General features: G+C 49.0%; 1 protein-coding gene across 1 annotated transcript; it reads left to right on the top strand.

Annotated features, from left to right (window-relative positions):
* The first annotated feature begins 4,508 nt into the window (after positions 1–4,508).
* LOC118944641 (mucin-2-like) lies at positions 4,509–7,042 on the top strand. Its single transcript, XM_036964637.1, has 3 exons — positions 4,509–5,393; positions 5,558–6,241; positions 6,326–7,042. Exons 1-3 carry the CDS (start codon positions 4,509–4,511, stop codon positions 7,040–7,042), a joined length of 2,286 nt encoding a protein of 761 aa, XP_036820532.1.
* Positions 7,043–15,126: the final 8,084 nt, after the last annotated feature.

Raw genomic sequence — 15,126 nt, 5'->3', positions numbered from 1 at the left:
GACCTTGCTTTGTGCACTGGGCCATTGTCATGCTGAAACAGGAAGGCCTCCCCCAAACTTTCGCCACAATGTTGGAAGCACAGAATCATCTAGAATGTCATTGTATGCTGTAGCATTAAGATTTCTCTTCACTGGAACTAAGCCCAAACCGTGAAAAACAGCCCCAGACCATTTTTCCTCCTCCACCACCAAACTTTACAGTTGGCACTATGCATTGGGGCAGGTAACGTTCCTAAACCTCGGACTGCCAGATGACGAAGCATGATTCATCACTCCAGAGAATGTGTTTCCGCTGCTCCAAAGTCCAATGGAGGCAAGATTTACATCACTCCAGCCGACGCTTGGCATTGTGCATGGGGATCTTAGGCTTGTGTGCGGCTGCTCGGCCATGGAAACCCATTTCATGAAGCTCCCGACGAACAGTTATTGTGCTGATGTTGCTTCCAGAGGCAGTTTAGAACTCGGTAGTGAATGTTGCAACCGAGGACAGACAAGTTTTACGCGCTTCAGCACTGGGCGGTCCCGTTCTGTGAGCTTATGTGGCCTACCACTTCGCGGCTGAGCCGTTGTTGCTCCTAGACGTTTCCACTTCACAATAACAGAACTTACAGTTGACCGGGGTGGCTCTAGCAGGGCAGAAATTTGACGAACTGACTTGTTGGAAAGGTGGCATCCTATGACTGAAAGTCACTGAGCTCTTCAGTACGGGCCATACTACTGCCAATGCTTGTCTATGGAGATTGCATGGCTGTGTGCTGAAAAAGCTGAATGCACTAATTTAAAGGGGTGTCCACATATGTTTTAGCTGTGTATGTGTGTATAATAAATATATAATATACTGTATGTGTGTATACACAGTACCAGTCAACAGTTTGGACCCACCTACTCATTCAAGGATTTATTTTTACTATTCTCTACATTATAGAATAATAGTGAAGACTTCAAAACTATGAAATAACACATATGGAATCATGTAGTAAGCAAAAAATGTGTTAAACAAATCAAAATATATTTTATATTTGAGATTCTTCAAAGTAGCCACCCTTTGTCTTGATGACAGCTTTGCACACTCTTGGCATTCTTTCAACCAGCTTAATGAGGTAGTCACCTGGAAGTATTTAAATTAACTGGTGTGCCTTGTTAAAAGTTAATTTGTGGAATTTCTTTCCTTATTGTGTTTCAGCCAATCAGTTGTGGATACAGAAGATAGCCCTATTTGGTAAGACCAAGTCCATATTATGGCAAGAACAGCTCAAATAAGCAAAGAGAAATTACCATCATTTCTTTAAAACATGAAGCTCAGTCAATGCGGAAAATTTCAAGAACTTTGAAAGTTTCTTCAAATGCAGTTGCAAAAACCATCAAGTGCTATAATAAAACTGTCTCTCATGAGGACTACCACAGGAAAGGAATACCCAGAGTTACCTCTGCTGCAGAGGATAAGTTCATTAGAGTTACCAGCCTCAGAAATTGCAGCCCAAATAAATGCTTAAGTAACAGACACATCTTAACGTCAACTGTTTAAATGTTTTAATTTAAAAATATGTATTTTTATGGTCGAATTGCTGCAAATAAACCACTACTAAAGGACACCAATAAGAAGAAGAGACTTGCTTTGGATAAGAAACACGAGCAATGGACATTAGACCGGGGAATGTGTCCTTTGGTCTGATGAGTCCAAATTTGAGATTTTTGGTTCCAACCGCTGTGGCTTTGTGAGACGCAGAGTAAGTGAACGGATGATCTCTGCATGTGCGGTTCCCACCGTGAGCTTGGAGGAGGAGTTGTGATTGTGTGGGGATGCTTTGATGGTGACACTGTCTGTGATTTATTTAGAATTCAAGGCACACTTAACCAGCATGGCTACCACAACATTCTGCAGCGATACGCCATCCCATCTGGTTTGCGCTTAGTGGGACTATCATTTGTTTTTCAACAGGACAATGACCCAACACACCTCCAGGCTGTGTAAGAGCTATTTGACCAGGAAGTGACCAGGAAGTGATGGAGCGCTGCATCAGATGACCTGGCCTCCACAATCACCCGACCTCAACAAGACCTCAATTGAGATGGTTTTGGATGAGTTGGACCACAGAGAGAAGGAAAATCAGCCAACAAGTGCTCAGCATATGTGGGAACTCCTTCAAGACTTTTGGAAAGCATTCCAGGTGAAGCTGGTTGAGAGAATGCCAAGAGTGTGCAAAGCTGTCATCAAGGCAAAGGGTGGCTACTTAGATTCTCAAATTTGCTTAACACTTTTTTGGTTACTACATGATTCCATATTTGCTAATTCAAAGTGTTGATTTCTTCACTATTATTAAACAATGTAGAAAATAGTAAAAATAAAGAAAAACCCTTGAATGAGTAGGTGGGTCCAAACTTTTGACTGGTACGGTATGTGTGTGTTCTGGACTCTGACATTGCTAGTCTTGATATTATTATTATTTATTTATTTATTTATTTTTTGAGTGGTGGTATTTTTTGTATTGTTAGGTATACTGCACTGTTGGAGCTTGAAACATGCGCCTTTCGCGGCACCTGCGATAACTTCTGCAAAATATGTGTACCCGATCAGTACGATTTGATTTGAGCTAGCTGTTTCAACAGACATGCTCCTTAGCTCTGTCTTTACTGCCTGCATTGCATATAGCACACATTATTGCTTTTCTGAGATAGATAGCTGTCTCACCACAGAACCATATTTGTTCCTAACCGTTGCCCATATTTTTCCCTTAGTGACTAAAATGCAGATTAGTACCAGAAGTCCTTATTCCTAGCGACAGGATGCAAAGCCACAAAACCACACAAGACATTTTAGAAGCTCTTCGTGCATGGCAAATGGCACCCTATTCCCTATATAGTGCACTACAATAGCACCCAAAAGTAGTGCAATATATAGGGTGCCATTTGGGACACATCCCTTGTCTTTGGAATCAGCATGTCTCGTTGCTGAGGTCAATGGAAAATATCTGTGGTTTGACATTATATTTAAAGCAGCAGTCTAAAAAACAGAAGTCTAAGACCAGTTGGTTTGGCTCACTTATTCCTTCAACCAAGTTCCTACTACTTCAGACAACATTTTTGCCAAATTAGGGCAAAGTTGAACTTCAGCCGAAAACAAAATGGACATTCAACCTACCATTTCTCTGGTTGGCCGAATGATTTGGATGTTTTACAGAGTATTCCTTTTGCATTCTGAAGTGTGTTGATTTGAAAAACAGAAAATGCATATGCTCATTAAGTCAGCTGTTTTGTGGATACACTCCACTTATAAACCCTATCAGTTAAAATCCAATTGAATGTCCAGCAGAGGTCAGTGTTGTCTATAATAAACACAATTGACAGGACAGCATAACCTCAGCTTGGTGGTTGCGTTATATTGTGAGTGCACTTGCATAGTGTTGCTGTATGGTTTGTCCAGCAAGTGCTGTTCCTCTTTCTAGCCTGTCTGTGAGGGTTAAGTGTGAGTGAAAGAGGAGAAGGGAGAAATGGACTGAAGTTAGAGGAGTAGAAGAGATCAGAGGGAGAAACAGACTGAACATGGAGCAGAAAAGGAGAGGAGAAAACAGAGAAGGAGAAAAGTTGAACGGGGAATGTGGAGGAGGATAGGAGAGAGGGAAACGGAGTGAATGTGGAGGAGGATAGGAGAGAGGGAAACGGAGTGAATGTGGAGGAGGATAGGAGAGAGGGAAACGGAGTGAATGTGGAGGAGGATAGGAGAGAGGGAAACTGAGTGAATGTGGAAGAAGAGGAGAGAGGGGGAAACATAGGAAACTTGAGTTTAGGCGACAGAACCAGAGGCTGGACACCTGATATCACCTTATCCTCCCGGCAACCCCTCAGCAACCTCTCGGCAACCCTGACACACTGAAAGAATTAGTCCTGTCGCCCAGCGTCACGGCTCTCCTTTCCCCTGCTTTCCCCAGCCTGCCAGACCCCTCGGCTCTGATTTATATTAGGTTTCTTATCTAATAACTCCAACTGCAGGAACCGTGGACCCAATGCTGTTTAACAGCAGCTGTAAAACACAAGTTGTAAAAACACAGCACACTACAGCCACAAACACACCCCAACTCCTTATTCCATCACACAGACCCCAACCAACGCCCTCCATCACACAGGATCCAACCAACCCCAATGCCCTCCATCACACAGGATCCAACCAACCCCATCTCCCTCCATCACACAGGATCCAACCAACCCCAACGCCCTCCATCACACAGGATCCAACTAACCCCAACTCCTTCCATCACACAGACCCCAACCAACGCCCTCCATCACACAGGATCCAACCAACCCCAATGCCCTCCATCACACAGGATCCAACCAACCCCATCTCCCTCCATCACACAGGATCCAACCAACCCCAACGCCCTCCATCACACAGGATCCAACTAACCCCAACTCCTTCCATCACACAGGATCCAACCAATCCCAACTCCCTCCATCACACAGGATCCAACCAACCCCAACTCCCTCCATCACACAGGCCCCAACCAACGCCCTCCATGACACAGGCCCCAACCAACCCCAACGCCCGCCATCACACAGGATCCAACCATCCCCAACTCCCGCCATCACACAGGATCCAACCAACCCCAACACCCTCCATCACACAGGATCCAACCAACCCCAACTCCCTCCATCACGCAGGATCCAACCAACCCCAACTCTCTCCATCACACAGGATCCAACCAACCCCAACTCCCTCCATCACGCAGGATCCAACCAACCCCAACTCCCTCCATCACACAGGCCTCAACCAACCCCAACTCCCTCCATCACACAGGCCTCAACCAGCCCCAACTCTATCCATCACACAGGCCCCAGCCAACCAACTCCCTCCATCACACAGGTCCCATCCAACCTCAACGCCCTCCATCACACAGGTCCCATCCAACCTCAACGCCCTCCATCACACAGGATCCAACCAACCCCAACGCCCTCCATCACACAGGATCCAACTAACCCCAACTCCTTCCATCACACAGACCCCAACCAACGCCCTCCATCACACAGGATCCAACCAACCCCAATGCCCTCCATCACACAGGATCCAACCAACCCCATCTCCCTCCATCACACAGGATCCAACCAACCCCAACGCCCTCCATCACACAGGATCCAACCAAACCCAATGCCCTCCATCACACAGGATCCAACCAACCCCATCGCCCTCCATCACACAGGATCCAACCAACCCCAACACCCTCCATCACACAGGATCCAACCAACCCCAACGCCCTCCATCACACAGGATCCAACCAATCCCAACTCCCTCCATCACACAGGATCCAACAAACCCCAACACCCTCCATCACACAGGATCCAACCAACCCCAACTCCCTCCATCACACAGGATCCAACCAACCCCAACGCCCTCCATCACACAGGCCCCAACCAACGCCCGCCATCACACAGGATCCAACCATCCCCAACTCCCGCCATCACACAGGATCCAACCAACCCCAATGCCCTCCATCACACAGGATCCAACCAACCCCAACTCCCTCCATCACACAGGATCCAACCAACCCCAACTCCCTCCATCACACAGGCCTCAACCAGCCCCAACTCTATCCATCACACAGGCCCCAGCCAACCAACTCCCTCCATCACACAGGTCCCATCCAACCTCAACGCCCTCCATCACACAGGTCCCATCCAACCTCAACGCCCTCCATCACACAGGATCCAACCAACCCCAACGCCCTCCATCACACAGGATCCAACTAACCCCAACTCCTTCCATCACACAGACCCCAACCAACGCCCTCCATCACACAGGATCCAACCAACCCCAATGCCCTCCATCACACAGGATCCAACCAACCCCATCTCCCTCCATCACACAGGATCCAACCAACCCCAACGCCCTCCATCACACAGGATCCAACCAAACCCAATGCCCTCCATCACACAGGATCCAACCAACCCCATCGCCCTCCATCACACAGGATCCAACCAACCCCAACACCCTCCATCACACAGGATCCAACCAACCCCAACGCCCTCCATCACACAGGATCCAACCAATCCCAACTCCCTCCATCACACAGGATCCAACAAACCCCAACACCCTCCATCACACAGGATCCAACAAACCCCAACTCCCTCCATCACACAGGATCCAACCAACCCCAACGCCCTCCATCACACAGGCCCCAACCAACGCCCGCCATCACACAGGATCCAACCATCCCCAACTCCCGCCATCACACAGGATCCAACCAACCCCAATGCCCTCCATCACACAGGATCCAACCAACCCCAACTCCCTCCATCACACAGGATCCAACCAACCCCAACTCCCTCCATCACACAGGCCCAATCCAACCCCAACTCCCTCCATCACACAGGCCTCAACCAACCCCAACTCCCTCCATCACACAGGCCTCAACCAGCCCCAACTCTATCCATCACACAGGCCCCAGCCAACCAACTCCCTCCATCACACAGGTCCCATCCAACCTCAACGCCCTCCATCACACAGGTCCCATCCAACCTCAACGCCCTCCATCACACAGGCCCCAACCAACCCCAACAGGCCCCAACACACCCCAACTCCTTATTCAATCACACAGACCCCAACCAACGCCCTCCATCACACAGGATCCAACCAACCTCAACGCCCTCCATCACACAGGATCCAACCAACCCCATCTCCCTCCATCACACAGGATCCAACAGACCCCAACGCCCTCCATCACACAGGATCCAACCAACCCCAACTCCCTCCATCACACAGGATCCAACCAACCCCAATGCCCTCCATCACACAGGATCCAACCAACCCCAATGCCCTCCATCACACAGGATCCAACCAACCCCAACTCCCTCCATCACACAGGATCCAACCAACCCCAACTCCCTCATCACACAGGATCCAACCAACCCCAACTCCCTCCATCACACAGGATCCAACCAACCCCAACACCCTCCATCACACAGGATCCAACCAATCCCAACTCCCTCCATCACACAGGATCCAACCAACCCCAACTCCCTCCATCCCACAGGCCCCAACCAACGCCCTCCATGACACAGGCCCCAACCAACCCCAACGCCCGCCATCACACAGGATCCAACCATCCCCAACTCCCGCCATCACACAGGATCCAACCAACCCCAACGCCCTCCATCACACAGGATCCAACCAACCCCAACTCCCTCCATCACACAGGATCCAACCAACCCCAACTCTCTCCATCACACAGGATCCAACCAATCCCAACTCCCTCCATCACACAGGCTCCAACCAACCCCAACTCTCTCCATCACACAGGCCCCAACCAACGCCCTCCATGACACAGGCCCCAACCAACCCCAACGCCCGCCATCACACAGGATCCAACCATCCCCAACTCCCGCCATCACACAGGATCCAACCAACCCCAACTCCCTCCATCACACAGGCCCAATCCAACCCCAACTCCCTCCATCACACAGGTCCCATCCAACCTCAACGCCCTCCATCACACAGGCCCCATCCAACCTCAACGCCCTCCATCACACAGGCCCCAACCAACCCCAACTCCCTCCATCACACAGGCCCCAACCAACTCCCTCCATCACACAGGCCCCAACCAACTCCCTCCATTGCACAGGCCCCATCCTCATGGTCCATGAGGGCATAATGAGACAATAGAAGACAGACTGCTGCAGTATGGTCCATGAGGGCATAATGAGACAATAGAAGACAGACTGCTGCAGTATGGTCCATGAGGGCATAATGAGACAGTAGAAGACAGACTGCAGCAGTATGGTCCATGAGGGCATAATGAGACAATAGAAGACAGACTGCTGCAGTATGGTCCATGAGGGCATAATGAGACAATAGAAGACAGACTGCTGCAGTATGGTCCATGAGGGCATAATGAGACAGTAGAAGACAGACAGCAGCAGTATGGTCCATGAGGGCATAATGAGACAGTAGAAGACAGACTGCAGCGGTATGGTCCATGAGGGCATAATGAGACAGTAGAAGACAGACTGCTGCAGTATGGTCCATGAGGGCATAATGAGACAGTAGAAGACAGACAGCAGCAGTATGGTCCATGAGGTCATAATGAGACAGTAGAAGACAGACAGCAGCAATATGGTCCATGAGGGCATAATGAGACAGTAGAAGACAGACAGCAGCAGTATGGTCCATGAGGGCATAATGAGACAGTAGAAGACAGACAGCAGCTCTGGTCTAGAGAATAGTGAACCCGTACAGGCTCTTAGCACTGCATGTTTTAGTGTGGTGCTACACCCCCACCAGTCTTTATTTCATTTCCATCGCTCCCCACTCAGCTTTCTGTCACACCTGCGTTCTGACCCAGTTCCAGAACACCAGCCAGCACAGGAAATGGTCTGCGGCAACAAATAGCACTCTATTACTTATTTAGTGCACTACTTTTGACCAGGGCCCATAGAGCTCTGGTTAAAAGTAATGCACTATTAGGGAATATGGTGCCATGTGGGATACATTTTCCCAGACCGACCATTGACCTCTGCATCCCAGCTCTGGTCCAGGAGGGCTGTTGGCCGGGGTCACCTCAGGGCTGACCTGCTGTAAATCTCTCTCTTTCTCTCGCTCTCTGTGACCCTCTCTCTGACCTCTTCTCTTACTCTCTCTCGCTCTCTCTGACCACCCCCCTCCCCCTCTCTTTATCTCTCTCTCCCTCTCTGTGCCTGTTTTAATCTCATCATGGAGGGAAACGGGGTTCCCACTGGGCACACACCTCTGAATCAATGTTGTTTCCACGTCATTTCAATGAAATTACGTTGAACCAATGTGGAATAGATGTTGAATTGACGTCTGTGCCCAGTTGTGTATTAGAAGCATGGGGAGTTGGTGACTGGTTCAGCTGAATTGTCTGCATGTATTTCCTGGCTTGGACAACCTCCACACTGTCTTACTGGGGAGTTGTGATGTGTCCTAAATCACCCCTTATCCCTGTATACTGCACTACTTCTGACCAGAGCCATATGGGAATAGGATGCCATTTGGGACATCCTTGGTTTGCATTTTTCAAACAGGTCCTGCAGGTCCTGCATGTTTCAGTAATATGTTTTGTCTTGGTGTTGCTACAGTACATTCTCATAAATGCTGTCATCAGCTATAAGTGCAGTTGGCCAGGCTGTACTCTAAAGAGAAAACACTGTGATTTCTTCTGTAGTTAGCCAGTCTCACCTCTTCTCATTAACACCTGGCCCACTGCAGTAGACATACATGGTGCAGTCCAGGCCTTGTCTAATATAAGGGAGAGGCTGAGTCACAGTGCTTCTCTCAACAATAGACCTCTTCATCCTAAACCACCCTTCTCTCAGCCCTGGACCCAGGGACCACCTCATAACCTAAACAGACAGACAGAGGCAGACGGACCCCTTCCAACCCTTCCCTCTCCCCTCCCAGGTCTGTATCTCAGGTTCACTCTAACTCTATGTGGCTGTTTGATATGTCTAGTTCCACAGCTGAGAGTCTCCTGGTGGGAGGAAGTACAGAAGGATTAAATTGGCGTTGGCTTTCCTGTTGAGGGAAGTGGACGTTATAGCCCCCCCCCCCCCCCCCCCCTCTGGACTTCTCTTAATTACTCCCAACTGAGGCTCCACGTCTAATTTCCCTCCCATTCTCTCTGTTCCCGTGTCAACTGGTTGACTCTAAAGCCTTTTCCCAGCATCCTCCACTCTAATGTGATTACTGGAGGTATTCCCAGTGCATTGTGGGAGAAGGCTGTGTGAAGCCCAGCAAGCTTCAGAGCGACACAGAGAAAGAGTCTCACGGAGATGAGGAAGGGAAGAGGATCTCTTTTTTTCTCTCTCTCCCACTCCCTCTCTCCCTCTCTCTCTCTGGTGCTGCGGAGCATCAAACGCTGCGTGTGTCTGGGGAAACCCACACTAACTACAGACCTACAACAGAGAGAAAAGAGAGGAGAGCAGTCTTATAATAGCAAACTACAGGTGGAAAGACTAGAAACATAGCTAGCAAGGCTCTAGCAAAAAGACAATCTCTAAGAAACAAGCTTCTCGAGGAGACCATCTCTAAGAAGCCAGTTACATATTCTTGCATTTTATTTATTATGTTATCTGAATCATCATGGAACACATAGGCCAGACTTGTAGCGAAGTTCCCTGTGGTAACGTCATGTCTTCCTGATGGTAAAAGCCTGGACCATCGGGACTGGGCCTGGAAGGCGTTGTTGTTTCACGCATGGAGAACAATCAGCCGTGACGCCTCATTACAGACTGGTAGTGGAGTGGTTGGCCCTCTCCTCCCTCCTCTTCCCTCTCTCCTCCCTCCTATCCACCTCCCCTCTCTCCTCTCTCCTCAGCCCTCAGCCCTCGCCTCTCATTTTGCAATGACATTTTAGTCATCTAGCAGATGCTCTTATCCAGAGTGACTTACAATTAGTGCATTCATCTTAAGATCGCTAGGTGAGAGAACACATCACAATCGTAGCAAGTACATTTTCCCTCAATAAAGTAGTTATCAGAAAAGTCAGCGGTAGTAGGAAAAGACAAGTGGGATTTCTCCTCTCCTCTCCCCGAGGGGCTGGGAGTGTTAGCCTCTGGACTACAGAGGAAGCAGGAGTGGCTGGGCCATGCAAAGCCTTTTCCGGACCATAAACGACAGGTTTATTTTTAAAGTTCTGCCTCAGTGTGCCTCGCTTCCTAAAATACCTTTCATGCAAAACAAAATGCTGGGTGTGCAGGGCCTGCCAGAGCCCTCTCTCTCTGCCTGTCTGCCTGTTGGAGGACTGGGTTGATTGGTCGGGTGGCTGGTTGGCTGGCTGGCTGGTTGGTTGGTTGGTTGGTTGGTCAGGCAGGCAGCAGGCCTTGGTTTCTGGGCATTGGTGGAGAGAGACAGGGGTGGTCATCAGGGCCAAATCCCCAGCCACAAGTGGCCTAGACAGAATTATCATGTTGTCAATGGGTGGAACCGTGTGTGTGTTGGTGTGCGCATGCTTGTATTTGTGTGTGTGTGTGTGTGTGCATATGTGTGTGCTTATGCGTGTCCTTGCTTGTATGTGTGTGTGTGCATGTGCGTGTGTGTGTGTGTGTGTGTGTGTGTGTGTGTGTGTGTGCTTACGCGTGTCCTTGCTTGTATGTGTGTGTGTGCGTGTGCGTGTGCGTGTGTGTGTGTGTGTGTGTGTGTGTGTGTGTCATTGCAGTGGAAGGGTGAAGCATCAGGTTCCTGCCTGCAGGGGAATGAATGGAAGAGAGAAGTATTATTTATGGTGTGGGTCTTTTCCATGCCACAATGTGCTACAGTACTCAGCTCTGATGTAGGACTTGAATAATATTTCACAGATGAAATAGAGCAAAGCAACATGTTGCTAAATACATTACCACTGCCGTATATTTCTAGTTTTTTCCGGAGCTTGCAAAGACCATGCAACGGCCGCTAAATGTCGCCTTCACGTGACTTAAAATCCTTGTATGTTTTACTGTATGTTATTGACTGGATATTCAGACTTATTTTAGTGCCTCTGTGGTGATAAGGGTGTAGAATTGATATTTCAGTTTAATTTTCAACTCCTTATTTACAATTTATTTCCTAGATGTTTTATCTCGTCTTCTACAACCCCAATAGCTACAGTGAGGAATACGGCTGGGGAGTCTGGGATTGATTTTAGGTATGGGTTTGTGGCAGGGGATGGGGTTGGGTCTGGGTTTGGTTTTAGGTATGGGTTTGTGGCAGGGGATGGGGTTGGTTTTAGGTATGGGTTTGTGGCAGGGGATGGGGTTGAGTCTGGGTTTGGTTTTAGGTATGGGTTTGTGGCAGGGGATGGGGTTGGGTCGGGGTTTGATTTTAGGTATGGGTTTGTGGCAGGGGATGGGGTTGGGTCTGGGTTTGGGCATGACTCTTTCTGGATTTGAGTTTCGGGCCTGCAGGTCTGGGTCTCCGCCTGGGTGTGGCTGCTGGGTGGTTTCCAGAAGGTTCCTCTTCACAGCTGAAGCCTCTTCACCCCGCTGCACCACAGGCCTCTCTACCCTGCCTGTCTTCACCCTGCTGCACCACAGGCCTCTCTACCCTGCCTGTCTTCACCCTGCTGCACCACAAGCCTCTCTACCCTGCCTCTCTTCACCCCGCTGCACCACAGGCCTCTCTACCCTGCCTGTCTTCACCCTGCTGCACCACAGGCCTCTCTACCCTGCCTCTCTTCACCCCGCTGCACCACAGGCCTCTCTACCCTGCCTCTCTTCACCCCGCTGCACCACAGGCCTCTCTACCCTGCCTGTCTTCACCCTGCTGCACCACAGGCCTCTCTACCCTGCCTGTCTTCACCCCACTGCACCACAGGCCTCTCTACCCTGCCTGTTTTCACCCTGCTGCACCACAGGCCTCTCTACCCTGCCTGTTTTCACCCTGCTGCACCACAGGCCTCTCTACCCTGCCTGTTTTTACCCCGCTGCACCACAGGCCTCTCTGTGAGGTTACTCCACTTCCGCTGAGCTCTAAACCCTCAGACCCTGTCACGAAAACACTGCCGCCAACGCAGCTGAGCCAGCACATCAAACACGGCCCCACACCTAACAAACAGACACTTCTGGCCCAATCAGAAACATGTGGTGAGCGGATGGGGTGCAGCTGTTTGCCGCTCCAATCAATGCCCACACCCTTCCAAACGACCGACCGACAGGCCTGGGCCAGATGTGGAGAGAGGGAGAGAGAGGAAGAGAACCATCTCACGTAAGGTACAGATGTTTCTTCTCCCTATCCTTCCTGCCTCAGAATCACCACCACAAGGAAAACTTTGCTGCTGTGTGACTATGAATCGGTGCTAGTAAATTTAGCATGTTGGTGCTCCACCCAGATCAGATTCAGTATTGGAGTACAGACAGGACAGACCACTGAGCTGAGGGTTGCCACCATGCAGAATGGAGGGGTAGAAGAAGGGAGGGAGGGATGCCTGTTACCATGCAGAAAGCTGTCTGAAAACAGAGAAATTGAGAAAAACATGTTACCCCTTCCAGACGAGGCAGTGAGAGTGCACCACTAACTACCCCCTCCACCCTGAGCTCTGCTGATAATACAGTTTATATAGTAGCCATCTGACACAATGCTGAATGTGACATTTAATGTGACGGTCTTGAATGACAGAAGCTATCACTCTGTGTCTCTACAAAGATGTAATTTTGGTGTTAGCAAAAAAAGATACTTGTTTGCCACAGAGGACCTTGGAATGTCCCTTGGAGTGGGAGGATGGTAAGGACTGACAGTAGACCCTGGGTTCCATGGCTGTGTGTCCCGAATGGCACCCTATTCCCTATATAGTGCACTACTTTTGACAAAAGCCCTATGGGTAATGCACTAAATAGGGAAAAGGGTGCCATTTGGGACACAGGCACTTACTCTCACCCTTTCAAACCACCATTTCTATATTTGGTGGAAATATACACTACCGTTCAAAAGTTTGTGGTCACTTAGAAATTTTTAATTAGAAATGTCCATTAAAATAACATAACATTTATCAGAAATACAGTGTAGACATTGATAATGTTGTAAATGACTATTGTAGCTGGAAACAGCAGATTTTTTATGGAGTATCTACATAGGCATACAGAGGCCCATTATCAGCAACCATCACTCCTGTGTTCCAATGGCACGTTGTGTTAGCTAATCCAAGTTCATCATTTTAAAAGGCTAATTGATCATTAGAAAACACTTTTGCAATTATGTTAGCAATTATGTTAGCTGAAAACTATTCTGATTAAAGAAGCAATAAAACCGGCCTTCTTTAGACTAGTTGAGTATCTGGAGCATCAGCGTTTGTGGGTTCAATTACAGGCTCAAAATGGCCAGAAACAAAGAGTTTCTTCTGAAACTCGTCAGTCTGTTCTTGTTCTGAGAAATGAAGGCTATTCCATGTGAGAAATTGCCAAGAAACTGAAGATCTCATATAATGCTGTGTACTACTCCCTTCACAGAACAGCACAAACTGTCCCTAACCAGAATAGAAAGAGGAGTGGGAGGCCCTGGTGCACAACTGAGCAAGAGAACAAGTACATTAGAGTGTCTAGATGGAGAAACAGATGCCTCACAGGTCCTCAACTGCCAGCTTCGGGATGCTGGCCTTCTAGGCAGAGTTCCTCTGTCCAGTGTCTGTTTTTTTTCTTAATCTTAATATTTAATTTTTGTTGGCCAGTCTGAGATGGCTTCTTTTTTTTTTCTTCTGCCTTGAAGGCAAGCATTCCGGAGTTGCCTCTTCCCTGTTGATATTGAGACTGGTGTTTTGCAGGTACTATTTAATGAATCTGCCAGTTGAGGACTTGTGAGGCATCTGTTTCTCAAACTAAACACTAATGTACTTGTCCAATTAATGAACATGCACCTGTGGAACGGACGTTAATAAGACACTAACAGCTTACAGACGGTAGGCAATTAAAGTCACAGTTCTGAAAACTTAGGACACAAAAGAGGACTTTCTACTGACTCTGAAAAACGCCAAAAGAAAGATGCCCAGGGTCCCTGCTCATCTGCGAGAACATGCTGCATGGAGGCATGAGGACTGCAGATGTGGCCAGGGCAATAAATTGCAATGTCTGTACTGTGAGACGCCAAAGACGGTGCTACAGGGAGACAAGAAGGACAGCTGATCATCCTCACAGTGGCAGACCCCGTGTAACACCTGCACAGGATCGTACATCCGAACATCACACCTGCAGGACAGGTACAGGATGGAAACACCAACTGCCGAGTTACACCAGGAACGCACAATCGCTCCATCAGTGCTCAGACTGTCCGCAATAGGCTGAGAGAGGCTGGACTGAGGGCTTGTAGGCCTGTTGTCAGGTCGTCACCAGACATCACCGGAAACAACGTTGCCTATGGGAACAAACCCACCGTCGCTGGACCAGACAGGACTGGCAAAAATTGTTCTTCACTGACAAGTCGTGGTTTTGTCTCACCAGGGGTGATGGTCGGATTCGAGGTTTATCATTGAAGGAACGAGCATTACACCAAGGCCTGTACTCTGGAGCAGGATCGAGGTGGAGGGTCCGTCATGGTCTGGGGTGTGTCACAGCATCATCAGACTGAGCTTGTTGTCATTGCAGGCAATCTCAACGCTGTGCGTTACAGGGAAGACATCCTCCTCCCTCATGTGGTACCCTTCCTGCAGGCTCAACCTGACA

The sequence above is a fragment of the Oncorhynchus mykiss genome, chromosome 27 (assembly GCF_013265735.2).
Source record: "Oncorhynchus mykiss isolate Arlee chromosome 27, USDA_OmykA_1.1, whole genome shotgun sequence".
Taxonomy (NCBI): Eukaryota; Metazoa; Chordata; class Actinopteri; order Salmoniformes; family Salmonidae; genus Oncorhynchus; species Oncorhynchus mykiss.
The sequence above is the reverse complement of the archived record's forward strand: the minus strand, read 5'-3'. Positions and strand labels throughout refer to the sequence as shown.

What these genes read in the sequence shown, in the direction of transcription:
- LOC118944641 (XM_036964637.1), top strand. Translation starts at nt 4,509, where the DNA reads ATGACACAGGCCCCAACCAACCCCAACGCCCGCCATCACACAGGATCC. An exon ending in CAACGCCCTCCATCACACAG is followed by an intron (nt 5,394 to 5,557) that starts GCCCCAACCAAC and finishes TCCATCACACAG; the next exon opens with GCCTCAACCAGCCCCAACTC. An exon ending in AGGATCCAACCAACCCCAAT is followed by an intron (nt 6,242 to 6,325) that starts GCCCTCCATCAC and finishes TCCATCACACAG; the next exon opens with GCCCAATCCAACCCCAACTC.